General features: G+C 43.3%; 1 protein-coding gene across 2 annotated transcripts in view; it reads left to right on the plus strand.

Annotated features, from left to right (window-relative positions):
- Nucleotides 1-16,808, plus strand: part of LOC137563539 (translation initiation factor eIF2 assembly protein-like) — a 101,253-nt gene that overhangs the window by 16,417 nt on the left and 68,028 nt on the right. For both annotated transcript variants that reach the window (XM_068276127.1, XM_068276128.1), the window contains exons 5-6: nt 1,242-1,337; nt 12,026-12,132. In XM_068276127.1, the coding sequence (XP_068132228.1) occupies nt 1,242-1,337; nt 12,026-12,132 (203 nt within the window). The remainder of the gene's footprint in view (nt 1-1,241; nt 1,338-12,025; nt 12,133-16,808) is intronic.

A 16,808-nucleotide genomic window follows, 5' to 3' on the forward strand; every position in this document is an offset into this window, starting at 1 on the left:
TTACCCCCCCCCCCCCCCTGGATCCAGCGATCGGCGCAGCTTCCCTGCACATCTCCGTCCTCTCTATGGGGAGGATCGGGTCTGCGCGTGACGTCATGACATCATGTGCGATCCTCCCCATAGAGAACAGCGGAGCTGTCCGGGGAGGCTGCGCCGATTGCTGGATCCAGGCTGGGTAATGTATTTAGCGGTGATCGGCGGGGATCAAAAGTAATCTGAGGATGCCGGCCACCACTACTAGATAGCCTAGTGCTAGCTGAAGCTATTACAGCTATCCGATCGCATAAAATGTATAATGGGGCACTGTCGGCTGCAAACCCTCCGGCATAACGCCCAGGAGGTTAAAAATCTTTTGAGCCATACTTGCTCAAGTGCAGTTCAGACGCACTCATGCATGAAGAGGAGGGGGTCACATTCAAAAATCTGACATTTTTGGGGATCTGTGTGCAGCATTGATGAGTGCCAGGAGGACGTGGTTCTTTATTTTGTTTATTTACACTTCAGGTTTGCTTTAACAATAATAGTTTCTCCCAAGTAATGTCCACCTATTCTTGTCTGAAATTTTCTTTGTCACTGTTCAGCAGGCAGCTATTTCTATTTAGGTAATACTCCTGTTTTGATAGCATCAGATAAATAGCGAGAGTGAAAGTATGATGGACATGAAAAGTTAGCAGCTTATAACATCTGAAGGAACAACACAATGTTTACGGTATTAATACAAAGCCCCCCTTCCCCCTTAACAAACACACACAATGCCTAATCCAATTAATGTTTGTGGAGTTCTTTTAAAGTGGACCCAAATTAAAAATACAAGATTTCAGAAATAAAATCTATTTTCTAAATTTATAATAACAGCAGCCTTTTTTCAGCTGCATGATGACAAATATAAAATACATTACATTTATTGGAGGAACCCCTCCCTTCCTTTCATATTGCCGGGACAGAAACTGGCAAACTGGTGGAGAAGGAGGTGTCTGGCAAAGGAGGAATTGCTAATGTCTGCCACTTGTATAACCCTAGTAATGAAAAGAGAAGGGTGAAAAGCATGCATTGAAATGCTCATAGGCCTGAAGGAGTGTTTATTTATCTTTGTATGTGTCAGTGTGGTGCACCTGAATATTTTGAATTAAAGTTTGGTTTGGGTCCGCTTTAAGTGCATGTAATTGACTCTACATTGTTTATTATGATATAATTTACTAAGCTAATTAAGTATTCTTGTTTGTTTGGAAATATTTTTGCAGGCACCAGAATTCCCAGAGTTTTCTATAAAAGTGCAGGAAGCTATTAATTCTCTGGGTGGCAGTGTTTTTCCTAAAATGAACTGGAGCTCACCAAGGGTAAATATACAGTCTATTGCCTTATCCATCTTGTAACTATTTCAATTTTTTTTCTTATTATTTAAAAGTATAAGAATAAAGTATATCACAAAAATCCTGCCCAAAGTACTGGTATAATGGCAACAGAGTTTTCTATACGGCATAACATATTAACAATTAGCATAATCCATCTATAAAGAAAGTTTCACTTTGCTCTTATAAGTTAAAGAATTCTTGCGCGTTCCTTAAACACTTAGATGTCTTAAATTATCAATATCTACCTGGTTTTCTGTCATTTAAAATTTTCCCCACTTGATCATATCAAATCTCAATTTCTGGCTGTAGTGCAATGCTGGGAAGCCTCATTTCGTGTCACTCCTTCCTGTGGCTCTCTGCACTACCATCTGCTCAATCTTTGAAAGAACGAGCTCTCCTATCAATGTTCAAACAATAAGGGGCCTTCACACATGACTGAATTTCCGTGCGGTTTTCCTTTGTGCAAATTTGCATCTGCCGCACATCTAATGCAATTGAATGGCATTGCGTGTGAGTTGTGTTGTGTGATTCTTCTGATCCAATTTTCCTGCAGCTTTAAATGGAGCAACAGTGCTGCATTTCTTTTTGTGTGAGATGTGCAAATTGGATGTAATATGAGTCAATTTAATTGCATAAAAATCGCATTTGGTTTGTAAATCACATGCTATTATGAGGTTAATTACATACAGTTTAATGTAAATTAACTTCATTGGTATCCAGAAATAAATCATTTACAAAACATGCACAAGGAAAAAAAACGAATAGGAAAAATTGCAGAATCGCAAATGTGAAAAAACAATGGAAATTGCAGCTGGAAAATTCACAAAGTATAATGCGCTCGTTCACAAAGGGGAGCATGGCCACAAACTATCAACGGGTGCCGGCCAGTGGCGGGGAGGGGGGTCGAGGGGGACAAGGAAAACCTCTCCAGAGGCTTCCCTCTACCTTGGTAAGACTCTTCCGAATATAAGACACACCTAGGTTTAGAGGGCAAAAACCCTTTAAATATACATATACTAAACCTGGTGTGTCCATATTCCAGGACTGTCTTGTACATGCTCTCCCTCAATTGGTGTCCTTCTGTCTCCCCTTCTGTCCTCAGGTGTCCCCTTCTGTCCCCTGTGTGCCGCCTTCTGTTCCCAGGTGTCCCCTGTCTTTCCCACTCTGTCCTCATTCCTTTCCCATCCGTTTGTCCACTCGCCCTCCCCTTGTTTCCACCTTCACCTTTGAGTAGAAGTGAGTAGCAGCAGTGTCTTACCTAATCCATGGCGGCTGCGTGGATTATAGACCTCTTCCCTTCTGCACGGTTCCCCCTAGTAAACAACTTGTGCTGATCGCAGCATCAGCATAAGCCATTACTGGGAGCTGGGCGGAACAGGAGGTCTGTGTTCCCTGCCGGCACCATGGATTAGGTAAGACAGCTGCCGCTATACTTACTACTTCTATAGGGGGAGCAGGAGACACGGTAGAGGGAGCAGACCACACAGGGGAAGCCTATGCAGAGAATCCCCGACGTAGCGGCTGGAATTTTGTAAGTCGGGGATTCCCTGCATTCGCCGTTTAAGACCTTTTTAGAGGGAGAAAAAGTGAGTTTTAAATGGCAGAAAATACGGTATCTAACTTTTTGTTCTCCTGCCAGTACAGGTTTGCTTTAAAGGACTCCAGAGTTGAAAACTTTGGCTTAAATATCTATACTTACTTTAAATAGGCTATCCACTCCTGTATCGCTATCTCTGTTTCCCCTTGCTGCTGATAGAGCAGCGTCCAAGAGCGAACTGTCTATGCACGGGTGATGACTTTCCAGTTGGTCACTAACTACTTGTGGTTAGTACCTAGTATACTTATTTCCAGGGAAACAATCTTGTGGGGGGAAATGGAGACAGTGATTCTGCTGTGGATTGCCTACTTAAAGGGCAACTGAAGCAAGAGGGATATGGTGGCTGCCATACATACCGTATTTGTCGCCGTATAAGACGCACTTTTTCTCCCCCAAAAATGGGGAGAAAAAGTCCCTGCGTCTTAAATGGCAAAGGCAGGGAATCCCCAACTTCCGAACGCCCGTCGATACGAAGCGCCGACCCGCCGCCATGTTGGGAATTCCCTGCCTTTTTGTCCGCTTCCCCCTTAGCGTCTCCTGGCCCCCTCCTGTGCAGTAATGTATAGCGGGAGACCTCCGCGCTACCCCCCGCTAGCCTCTTCTCCCTCCCCCTCGTCTTTCCTGACCCCCCCCCCCCCCCCTGTGCAGTAATGTATAGCGGCAGCTTACCTTCCAAGCGCCCGCGGTGGATGCAGACATCGGTCTCCACGCTACTTCTCGCTCTTGTGTCCGGCTTGTACTGATGACATCAGTACAAGCCGGACACAAAAGTGAGAAGTAGCGTGGAGACCGATGTCTGCATCCACCGCGGGCGCTTGGAAGGTAAGCTGCCGCTATACATTACAGCACAGGGCGGGCCAGGAGAGATGAGGGGGAGGGAGAGGAGGCTAGCGGGGGGGGAGCGAGGAGGTCTGGGGGGGCATATTGGAGTGGGGCATATTGGGCACACATGGGGCAGACACGCTGGGCACACATGGGGCAGACACGCTGGGCACACATGGGGCAGACACGCTGGGCACACATGGGGCAGACACGCTAGGCACACATGGGGCAGACATGGGTTACACAGGAGCACACATCAGGACACATGGGGATACACGAGGACACCATCTGGGCTAGAACATGTACAAGACGCTCCTGGAACATGGACGCACCAGGTTTAGTATGTATATTTTTTTCCCCCTGGTTTTTGCCCTCTAAACCTGGGTGCATCTTATATTCCGGAGCGTCTTATACGGCGCAAAATATGGTATTTCCTTTTAAGCAATACCAGTTGCCTGGCAGCCCTGCTGACCCTTTGCCTCTAATACTTTTAGCCATAAACCCTGAACAAGCATGCAGCAGATCAGGTGTTTCTGACATTATTGTCAAATCTGAAAGATTAGCTTCATGCTTGTTTCTGGCATTATTCGGACACTACTGCATCCTAATAGAATAGCAGGACTGCCAGGCAACTGGTATTGTATAAAAAGGAAATAAATATGGCAGCCTTCATATAATTCTCACTTCAGTTGTCCTTTCAAATATGTATAGATTCTTTTTTTTTTTTTTTTTTTGGACCAACCTTTTTTAACTCAGATGTCCTTTAAAACAAACCTGTAACATTAAAAAAAGGTTACATACTTATGTAAGCGAGGGAAGCTTTTGATTGTCTAGTCTTTCCATGTCCTTCTTGACCCCACCGCCACTGTCGCAGACGGTCTTCTTGTTTGCAGCCATGCTGTTATCCAAATACAAGAGTGTCCAGACTGCACATGCGCAAGTGTGGCCACACCTGCACAGTAGCAAGAAGTCGCTCGTATAAAGAGGGGGTCCTGGCTGCGAGAACATGTCTCACTAGCCTCTTGTCAGATATGTTCAGAGGGATCTTTGGTAGGAACAGTTGGCTTATGGGTGGATTGGGAAACCTCTGGACTGTGCAGAGAATCGCAAGCATTAAGACCTAGCAAGTTCTAGAATCAGATGGTTCAATAAAGGCTTTGGGGAGGGGGCTACTTCTTTTCCTATCTTATAATCAACATTAAGGAAAATTGCTACACACACACCCACACCCACACATCCACTTGTTCTTTTGTCCATGTTAAGGACAAAAGGCTCATATCCCCACCCACCAATGCCCAAGTGAGGTAGCTACACCCACGCATGAATTTAATGAGGGGGACCCCCAGATGTCTGTCCTATTCCAGGTAAATAAGTATAGAGGGTCAGTTTGACCCTCTACCTATTTATTATAAAGTTTAAAAAAAAGTAATTACAAATCTGGCAATGATGTCACTAGGGACAGCAATTGGCACATTCCGAAGATGCTTTTAATTACACTGTAGCAAAGCAGAACATAAGGTTCTAAATTATTAAATCAATTTAAAAGACAATCTAATAATATATCCACATTAATCAGCACCTTTACTCAGATTTTCCAGTGCCAGATCCGTGTGCCAGTGCTGTGCTGTTTTCAAAATAAATGCGTGATTAAATAATTATGTCCAACTGACTCATGTTCCCAATAAGAAGTGCGTAAAGAAATTTCTAGTCCACTGTTCTCTAATCTTAGGAGATCAACCTTTGTGTCTTATTATACCACGTTTGCATGGTGTCTCTGTGCTTACTGTGCTGCATTAGAATGGGTAATATGAAAAATCTACAACATTTTTATGTTAACTATGTAATATTTTGATATGGTGGCTATTTTAAAAGACGATATTACTATTACATTTTATTTCCTGTGCTGCTCTCTTTGTTTGACTATAGTTCTACTTTAAAACTTGGCACATTTATGGGACTGGCATGCCTAGTATGGATGGCTGATTGGATGCAAATAATTTCGAGTTGATGCAGAATTATGCAAATTTCTGCAGCTTGAACATGCACCAATCAGATCCGTCTGAGGTAAAATTCAATTTGTCCATTTTCAAGCTGTATACATTTGCATAATACTGCATCAACTCAAAATTATTTGCATCTCCTTGACCATCCCTAATGCCTAGTACTCATTTCATCTTTGGTAGACGCTGGAGAGTTACACTAGTACTCTGTGTGCATTTTTGTGGATGGGTGTAAGGCTTGGTGATATAATTTGAGGAGTCAGCGTGTATGCCTAGGCTATAGGTCTCGCTCTTCACCTAGCTATCTCTGCCTGGCACACCACTTGCTGGCCCTAATTAGTACTTAAGTGAGTAAGGCATACAAGCTGACAGAGAAGTAAGTATGACACAGTTCCTTAAGTCTGCATGCAAGATTATGTGAACAGTTAACAGAAGTACCAGATGATATATGACAAGTAATGCGAGAGTATATGCACACTGTTAGCTGACTGATAAGGAGAGTAGACTTTACACTTATCGTCCAGAGTTAGCGGCATACAGGGAATATCCAATAACAGTCCAAGGTCGGTCCAGGCGGCAAGCAAGGAATGTCCAGTAACTTAGCAGAGGTTGGTCCAGGCAGCAAACAAGGGAAGTCCAGTAACTAGCAGAGGTCGGTTCAGGCAGCAAACAAGCGAAGTCCAGTAACCAGCAGAGGTCGGTTCAGGCAGCAAGCAAAGGGTTATCCAGGAATCAAGCAGAGGTTAAACACAACAGAGTAGTCAGATACAATCCGAGGTCGAAGTCCAGAATATCAAACAATGATCAAAGTGTGCACCCAGCAACTAGCCAAAGCTATGCTTATCATGGGTGAAGACTGGGAGCACTCTGCACATTTAAATATCAATCATTCTCCAATCAGTTACCGGCCACCTTCCGCACAACCAATCACACAGCAAGGCCCTGTCAGAAAGTGATCAGCTGACCCGGCTCCAATCAGCTGAGCGGGTCAGCGGAATATTGTTTACTCTTGCCGAGAGCGTACTGCGAACGCGCCCTATGTCGATCAGAGTGTGTGAACTGTGAGTCATCGGCAGGGAACAAACGCCAAGACCCGGAAGTAACAGATTCTGCTCGGGTCTCGGCGGCATTTTCACTGTTCACAGGTACATTCCTTATAATGGGATCTTTCTGTTTCACCCACCTGCTGCAGCTACTTTCAGAAGATCTGAGTTTCTCTGTTGAATTTTTGATTATAATGCTATAAAGAAAAGGAGTGGGAACACCATAGATAAGGTGGGAACTCCAACAGAGCAAGAAACTATGGCAGGGTAATTTCTCCTCTGTAATCCCCAAGCGCTATAGCAAACCAGCTCACTACAGGCTGCCTATGCTTGACCTATCACAATGTACTTGCCTTACATATTAGTTTTTGACAAATCCTTATTTATGCCCTTAAAATGTAACTGTTTAGATGTTGCACATTTTTTATTTATTTTAATTTAGTAAACTATAGAAGGCATGCCCTTTGATTGCTTACAGTTTGGGATGCAGTTGGATTTATTTGTGGGGTCTATGGCTACCAGACCCGAGGCACTAAACAATTCCAGGTAATAAGAAACTTGCTTGCATACAAGTTTCTTATAACTTTACATCGCTCTGGAGTAACCAGCAAATTCGATTGCCGTTTTAACCTAGGTCAGTCTTGTCCAACTTAATTGGCATGGAGGACCACGTTTTTTTAGACTACATGGTGGAGGGCTGGCTTTAATAAATGGGGTTCCCATGGTAAAAAAATACACAATCTGGCACAGTTTTCCGTTTCCCACCAAAATATACATAATCTGACAGCATTTTCCCCCAAAATTCATGTAATCTGGCAGCATTTCTCCCCAAAATACACAATCTGGCACAGCTTCCCTCCAAAATACAGATAATCTGGCAGCAGTTTCTTTAAACTTACACATATACTGGCAAAATTTCCCCCCAAAATCCTCATGAACTGGCACAGTTTCTACCCAAAATACATATAATCTGGTAGTGTTTCTTTCAAAATACACTTAATGTGACAGCATTTTCCCCCAAAAGTATACATAATCTGCATTGAACCCACCCACAAAAAAACAGGCAGAGTTTTCTCCTTTAAAAAATACATTAGACAGAGTTCCTCGTTAAAACACTGACTATTGCTGTGCCCCTAACATTCCTGGTGTCAGTGGTGGCTCCTGCCAACAAAAAAACAAGTAATTCACCTGTAAGGTGACTCCTCCAGCGGCGATTGCCAGTCTGTAGTGCAGCAGCTACGGCTACAGATCTCTCGTTCCCTGCAGACCAGACTTACTATGTAGTTCTGGGTGAAGCGGTGGAAGTGTATATCACTCCGCATCATCCTGGAACCAACTCCAGCTGGGAAAGGGAGTCACTTTTACCCTGCCTATCTAGTGTTGTTAATAACAATAACAATAATATTTATATAGCGCTTTTCTCCCTGGGGACTCAAAGCGCTGTGACCCTGCATTATGCAGTCTCAAAGGCTAGGGAAAAGAGGTGAGTTTTTAGCCTTTTTTTTAAAGCTGTCCAGAGAGGGAGCCTCTCGTACTGATTGTGGAAGTGAGTTCCATAGAGTAGGGGCTGCGTAGGAAAAGGCCCGAGCACCAAATGTTAAGTTTATCCTGGGAATAATCAGCTTCATCTTGTTGGCAGAGCGGAGGGTGCGTGGAGGGGCATAAAGTTCCAATAGATCCGCTATGTATTTGGGTCCCATGTGGTGTAGAGCCTTGAATGTCAGCAGGCAGATCTTAAAATTGATTCTCCATTTTACTGGCAACCAGTGAAGAGTTTGCAGTACTGGGGTGATGTGTGAGCTGCGGGGGGCATTGGCTAGGAGTCTGGCTGCAGCATTCTGTACTAGCTGTAAGGAGCGCAGAACCTTTTCTGTAGATCCAATGAACAGGGCGTTGCAGTAGTCTAGGCGGGAGGATACAAATGCATGAACCAGGGCAGGTAGGTCTTCAGCTGGGTTAAGGTGTTTGATTTTCGCTATATTTCTTAGATGGAAGAAGGAAGACTTGACGACAGCTGATATCTGCTGTTTGAGTTTTTAGATTTCCATCCAGGATCACCCCAAGGTTTTGCACAGAGTCTTTATACTGTACAGTATCTCCCCCAATTGCTAGTTTGAGGTGGTGAGCGTTTTGAACTTTATCCATCATGTGTGGACCACCTACCACCAACACCTCTGTTTTGTCAGAGTTCAGCCTCAGCCAGCTGGTGTTCGTCCAATTTTGTAAATCCACTAGACACGCATTTATGGATGCTGATGGGTCTTGGGTGCCAGGCTTGAAGGACAGATTCAGTTGTGTGCCATCTGCATAACAATGGTATCCTAGGTCATAGTTCTGGATTATTTTGCCCAGTGGGAGCATGTAGACTGCAAAGAGTAATGGTGATAGTACAGAACCCTGTGGAACTCTATAGGGAAGTGGCACTGGATTAGAGTAGTGTGTGCCCAGACATACTTGCTGTGTCCTGCCAGATAGGAAGGTCTGAAACCAGCTAAGAACAATACCCCTTAGGCCACAGTAATTCTTCAGTCGCTGGATTAGTATTTCATGATCCACAGTATCAAATGCTGCAGACAAGTCAAGAAGAATCAAAATTGAGCAATCACCCTTGTCCCTTGCAGTAAGTAGATAATTCATTACTCGGACTAATGCCGTTTCAGTGCTGTGCCTTTTCCTGAATCCTGACTGAAAAGTATCAAAGATGTTGTTATCTGTAAGCCTGGCTTCCAGCTGGTTGGCGACTACTTTCTCGATAACTTTTGATAGGAATGGTAAGTTCGCCACAGGTCTGTAGTTGGTTACAGAATCAGGATCTAGTGATGGTTTCTTCAAGAGGGGTTTTATGATTGCTTTCTTTAGTTCTTCTGGGAAAAGTCCACTTTGCAAGGAGCACTGAGTGATTTTGTGAAGTGCTGGCCTGATCAGCTCTGGGCACTGCATTAAGGATCCAGGTGGGCCAGGGTCCAGGTCGCAGGTAGTGGGGCGAAGACTTTGAATGAGAATTCCAAAATCTTCTTCACTCAGAGTGTCAAAGACTTGCCATGGTGGTACGGTAGTAGGCAGATGCAAAGTCCAGTGGTCAATTGATGTTGGTGTAATGCTGGCACGGATGGTAGACACCTTGTGTGTGAAGAAGGCAGAGAATTCTTCACACCTTTCCCTGGAGAATGTGGTTGGGGCTTTTAGGCAGGAAGGATTGCAGAGTGATTCCACTGTGTGGAAGAGTTGACCAGCTCTGTTGTTGGCTGTAGTTATTTTGTGCGAGATAAAGTCTGATTTTTTCTTGGTTATTGCTTGTTGGTATTGTCTGATGTGTTAAATTAGGCTAGATTTGTGCTCCTCAGACCCTGATTTACGCCACTGTCTTTCAAGTCTGCGCCCTTTCTTTTTTAGATCCATGATGGTTTTGTCAAACTAATTGGCTTTCTGCTTTTTGGTTGCTGATTTGGTGCGCCATGGGGCAATACTGTCAAGTGTTTCATATATCGTTTTGTTGTACTGGGTTACTAGAGTGTTTGGGTCCATTTGACTGTGGAGCAGATTTGTAAAATCCAGGTTGGCAGTTATCCTCTCCGGTGTTAATTTATTCAGGGGACGGATTTTGATTGTTTCTTTAGGGAGCTGCTTGATAGGGTGATGTTCAATAGTAAACTGTATTATGTGATGGTCTGACCACACCACTGGGGTTACTGTTATGTTACTAATGTCCATTCCAAGGTGGAACAGTAAGTCTAGCGTATGCCCTCCTCTGTGGGTAGCAGATTTTACAACGTGTGTGAAGCCTAATCCACCCATGAGATTTATTAGTTCATTTGCATTTTGTGATTGAGTGTTATCAGCCCAGACGTTGAAGTCACCAAGGATGATCCATCTCGGATAAGACAGTTAGCATTGCCAGCAGTTCTGAAAATTCCTGTAGGAATGGGTCAGCATCTCTGGGGGGACGATAAACCACTAAAATTTTGAAGCCTTAGGTTGATTAACATTTTTGTTAGGGAAGAAAATCTTTTTTTCACCTCAATTTCTTTCTAGTCTTTTTTTTTTTTTCTTCTGTTTAATTTCTTCTATAACTTTGATTAAAAATTTGCCCCAGAGAAACACATAAAACATTTTTGTGTGTGTTTTAAAGTGAACCTGAAATGAAAATAAACTGATGAGATAAACAGTAGTATCCGTTGAGCTAATCCCAAAAGGGACATTTCTGCAATCCCATACTTTTTATTTTGGTTTTTAAGGTTACAGATGGAGGCTTGAAATTTTGATTGTCCCAGGTGCACGACTGCAGTTTTTATTTGATGTTGATTCTCATACAGACAATCTTGACTTGTTGAACTTTTTGCTCCAAAATATTTTTTTTTTTGTTTAGCCACGAAGTTTTATGAACTCTAATTAGTTACCAGTGAGCGGTCCTCTGCAGTCAGACTTCTTCCACTGAGAGAATGGCCTCAATTCACTAAGCAGTTTAGACTAGTCTACTGATGGTTTTTAATCTACAGATGGTTTGGTGTAATGTTTTAGACCTATTTTTAGACCGGGTCTAAAACATTTGGCAATTGGGTCGGTAAAGCAGAGGAAATGATCAAAAGATGGCAAACAAGGAGAAACCACGCCCACTTTTTCTGACAGAGATCAGACCAGCTGATTTCTGTCAGTAAAGTACCTCTGTGCAGTATTATAGACGTGAGGATGGAACCTTTTGAATTAATTATGCAGGAGTTTAATTGTATCCAGCGGAGAGCTCATCAGAGGAGAAGGATGTCAGTCATAGCTACAAGATGTCAGTCATAGCTACTCGTTTGTGAATTGCATCTTTTGATCATTTCCCCTGCTTTACCGACCTAATTACCGAATGTTTTAGACCAGGTGTAAAAACAGGTCTAAAACATTTGGTAATTATTAGTGAATTCCCTTTTGGTGCAACTGATTTACACCAAACCATCAGTAGACTAAAAACCATCAGTAGACTAGTCTAAACTGCTTAGTGAGTTAAGGCCAATGTGTCATTGATGGTCCTGGGGGGGTTTTAACCCCTAAAATTAGGGGCAGCAAAAAAAGCAGCGCAGGCTAAGTGGGATTGGCACTGTACATACGCATGTTTATTTTATCATACATGTTTTTTCAGTGTCACTGTAAACATTGTTTCATAGACTATTCTTCATGGAGTTCTTTTTTGTTTCCTATTCTGTTATGTACTTTTAATTGCCGAACCAGGACGCATATTGGATCGCATTGAACAGCTCATTGAAATGTAAAACCCTGAGTGACATCTTTCTACTTTTCAAGAGCTCTGATTTTGTGACACATGACTTCACACAACCGTGAGTAGCAAGGATTTTAATTGAACATTTTCTGCTCAGTGGAGTGTATGGCCTCTTGCTAATAACCTCACTGCATCAGCATTGTTTGTGAAGTTGAATGTTCCTGTCACAGATGATTTCTCATTCTGCGACTTGAAATGCAGCTGCTTATGTGCTGTGGAAAATCTAGCAAATTTAATGCCTTGTTGTAACATGTACCTGCTGCGGTCTTTTAATAGATGTGCTAAGTGGGAGTGCCGCCACTATCTTTAAAAATAAATCAACTCGGCAGCTGGAGATATTCTCCAGAAGAGGGATCCTTACTTCATCCCTAGATGTGCCAGCTCTTCTCTGTAGGATGATCACTGAGCTTAGTCATACAGCTTTGCTCTGTTTCCGATGTAATCTTAAATCTGTTCATGTGTTCCCATGAATCCTTGTACCAAATGTTGCTTTTAAAAGTATTTCCCAGCTTTGGTGCTTACAGATGGCTAAGTGCACACCCAGATTGTGTTTTCACAGCTCATTTACCATGCAAAGTGGTGACTCCGCACACTGTCTTGAGCTGTATGCTGTGGAAACCACATCCTCCAGTCTAGAGAGCATTATAAGCAGTAATAGATAGAGAGGGTTCCCACATGTGCTGGTTCAGATCTTTAACCACTTGAGGACCACAGGCTTGTACCCCCCTAGTGACTAGACTGTTTTGTTTTTGTTTGTTTTTTAATTCAGCACTTTGCAGCTTTAACAGTTTATCACTCGGCCATACAACTTTGCAGCAAAATGAATCTGCCCTCCTTTTCTGCCCACCAACAGAGATTTCTGTTGGTGGGATCTGATTGCTGCATTTTTTAATTCATTTTATTGTTGTTTTTTTCTATTAAAAATGTCTATTTTTGTCTATTTTATCCCTCCCACCTCCCCTCCCCCCCTAACAGCGATCACCTCTCATAGGCATTAGATTATGAGAGGGATTCGCTTTTGAGCCACTCCAGGTGACACGGCTGTCCCCAGAGCAATCGCAGCGCTATACAAAGTAAAAAAAACCTGCCTTTTCTTTCCTTAACAGCCTGCCAGTAGCGATAGCGGCCGGCAGGCTGTTTATGGAGCGGAGCTCCGTCACTCAAGCGGGGATGTGCGATCCCCGCTAATCTCCAGCTACAGGACCTGACGCCAATCAGCGTTAGGCGGTCCTGCAGTTGTCACCCTCCTGCTGCCAATTGGCGTTAGGCGGTCGGTAGGGGGTTAAGTAGCAGTCATGTATTATATTTTTCAAGGCATTCTCAGTTGTTTTTTCATATGAGTGTACTGTTGTATACAATACACAAAATAACACATTAATAGGCACACGTTCATATTAATATTATTATGATTCATTTTATAAAACACTTTCTGCAGAACTTTGCAGTGTACACTATATAAGTCATGTCACTAACCTTAACCTCCCTAGCTATATTGATGGTTATACACATCAATACAAAATATGCTGTGAACAGTATTGATGTGCATACACGTTAATACTCTCCTGCACTGTATACTAGACCCTTGTTTGACACATTTTGGCAAGTTACAGGACAAAAAGGTTATGAAAATTACTCGGATCACCTTTTGCACAGAAATCCTGGGGAAATAATTGTATGTCTCTACCATAGTCCTAGTCTAATACACCTACCATTGTCAGAGGTCAGTTTAGGGGGAAGACAGTTAACCTGCCAGTGTTTTTGGTGTGGGAGGAAACCAGAGCCTGCGAGCAAGACTACGCAAATGCAGAACCAACAAAGCCTATGCAGAACTCAGACCTGGAACTGTTCTGCAAGGTGAGACTTCTAGCCAGTGTTGTACCCATTCCGGGGACTCTCAATGCAAACCAAACCAGGGTCGTTTCAGGTCTCCTGTGATGTTTTTGACTCATGAATATTATAAGAGCATCTTACAATTCATATTGAAAGTAATAGGATCTGATTTACAAATTCCATGGTCATGTAGGTAGGGAGACAATTATAAAATCACATCTCAATACCTATTATGAATTTCACAACACCTACTATGACACTACAATACAGACATTGACATTACAATGGATAGGAATACTTCACTAAACTGTCTATGATATAGCCGGACCAGCTATTGAATAATAATACATATTATGATTACATTTTTTAATGGAACCATTCTGTAAAACCATGGCAAAGTTATGAATATGTATGTCCATAGTTTTTCAAAAAGATGGCAGTGCTCCACACCTAAATCTTGTATTGCTTGGCTAAGATAAGTGTGATAAACTCTATAGGTGTATAAGAACAGTGCAGGTGAGATCAGTGCTGAACAGTATGGCCAAGCCTATTAATGGCCCTCCCCTCCACCACCACCACCTCCCATGTTTCACACATGTACTGTGCTGAGTATTGTGATTATTGTGCCATTCAGAATGTTCTAACATCTACCCAAGCTCAAGAGTGAACATTTAATTAAATATGTGCTAACTAAAAACCTCAATATCACTTTTCTAGGAAAAACACTTGCTTCTGTTCCCCACACGTAAGACACCTGAACACTGGTTGCTTCTCTTCCAGGTCTCTGACTGCCAAAAAAGGTTTGGCAGCCTTTGTGATGTGCATCCGATAATGCTCTACATAGCACACATTTAGATGGTTTTATGCTTGTTCAGTGTGGGGGAGGTGTGGCGACAGGGTCATATACAAAGGTCCATACCCTGGTTAGTGGCGTACTCCCTGCTGTCCGGGTGTGCATTGCAATACCCTGTTTTACCATAGGGTAACGCAATGACAGTGCAAGGCAATGGGGCCTAGCACACTTATCTCCTCGTGTTGTGCTGGAAGTGCCTGATTGGCCACCCAGCTGCTGCAAAGTCAACAGCACATCACCATTGGACTTTCGCGGTGACACGGGCAGTGGAAGTAATGAAAGTATTCCAAGATAAGAATGAAGTCTGGCACTGTAGCTTTAATAAATACTTGCAAATAGACAATAAAGTGCAATTCAAATGCATATATTGATCTTGGAATGAACAGTTCAAAAATTTACTTATCGTGAATGCTCTGCTGGAGTGGAGGAGGCAGCTGTGGGCTCCAGAGGGTGCACGGCCTTACGACCGTTTCATGTGGTGTGTACCTGGCTTCTTCCAAAGCTTGTGTGCTCCTTATCAGTCTTGAGCACATGGCTGTCTGCCGAGGTGCACTGTTTGCAGCATGTTTGTGGATTAACCTGTGTTGATTACAGCAGTTGTCCGAGTGCCTGCCTCCTTTCTCCATACATATCTAGAAGTAATGAACGTCAATGGGCGATGCAGAGATGTGAAATATGTTTGAGGCAGCAGTGCTGCGCATGTGCAAAACTACAAGGTAAAGCCGGAAATCCCAGTGACATACTTCTAGTCCAGCATGGAGTTTATCATGCAGTGAGGGCATGCTGGGGGCCGGTGCTATGCAAATGATTCCTGTCTGCACATACTGCCGCAGGGTCATATACAGTGGGTTGCAAAAGTATTCGGCCCCCTTGAAGTTTTCCACATTTTGTCACATTACTTCCACAAACATGCATCAATTTTATTGGAATTCCACATGAAAAAGACCAATACAAAGTGGTGTACATGGGAGAAGTGGATCGAAAATCATACATCAGTCCAAACGTTTTTTACAAACAAACAGCTGCAAAGTGGGGTGTGCGTAATTATTCAACCTCCTGAGTCAATACTTTGTAGAACCACCTTTTGCTGCAATTACAGCTGCCAATCTTTTAGGGTATGTCTCTACCAGCTTTGCACATCTAGAGACTGAAATCCTTGCCCATTCTTCTTTGCAAAACAGCTCCAGCTCAGTCAGCGTTTGTGAACAGCGGTTTTTAGATCTTGCCACAGATTCTCGATTGGATTTAGATCTGGACTTTGACTGGGCCATTCTAACACATAGATATGTTTTGTTCTAAACCATTCCATTGTTGCCCTGGCTTTATGTTTCGGGTCATTGTCCTGCTGGAAGGTAAACCTCCGCCCCAGTCTCAAGTCTTTTGCAGTCTCCAAGAGGTTTTCTTCCAAGTTTGCCCTGTATTTGGCTCCATCCATCTTCCCATCAACTCTGACCAGCTTCCCTGTCCCTGCTGAAGAGATGCACCCCCCGAGCATGATGCTGCCACCACCATATTTGACAGTGTGGATGGTGTGTTCAGAGTGATGTGCAGTGTTAGTTTTCCGCCACACATAGCGTTTTTCATTTTGGCCAAAAGTTCCATTTTGGTCTCATCGGACCAGAGCACCTTCTTCCACATGGTTGCTGTGTCCCCCATATGGCTTGTGGCAAACTGCAAACGGGACTTCTTATGCTTTCTGTTAACAATGCCTTTCTTCTTGCCACTCTTCCATAAAGGCCAACTTTGTACAGTGCATGACTAATAGTTGTCCTATGGACAGAGTCACCATCCTGAGCTGTAGATCTCTGCAGCTCTTCCAGAGTCACCATGGGCCTCTTGACTGCATTTCTGATCAGCGCTCTCCTTGTTCGGCCTGTGAGTTTAGGTGGATGGCCTTGTCTTGGTAGGTTTACAGTTGTGCCATATTCCTTCCATTTCTGAATGATCACTTGACCAGTGCTCCTTGGGATGTTCAAGGCTTTGGAAATCTTTTTGTAGCCTAAGCCTGCTTTAAATTTCTCAATAACTTGATCCCTGACCTGTCTTGGACC

This window comes from Hyperolius riggenbachi, chromosome 3 (genome assembly GCF_040937935.1).
Source record: "Hyperolius riggenbachi isolate aHypRig1 chromosome 3, aHypRig1.pri, whole genome shotgun sequence".
NCBI classification, from domain to species: Eukaryota; Metazoa; Chordata; class Amphibia; order Anura; family Hyperoliidae; genus Hyperolius; species Hyperolius riggenbachi.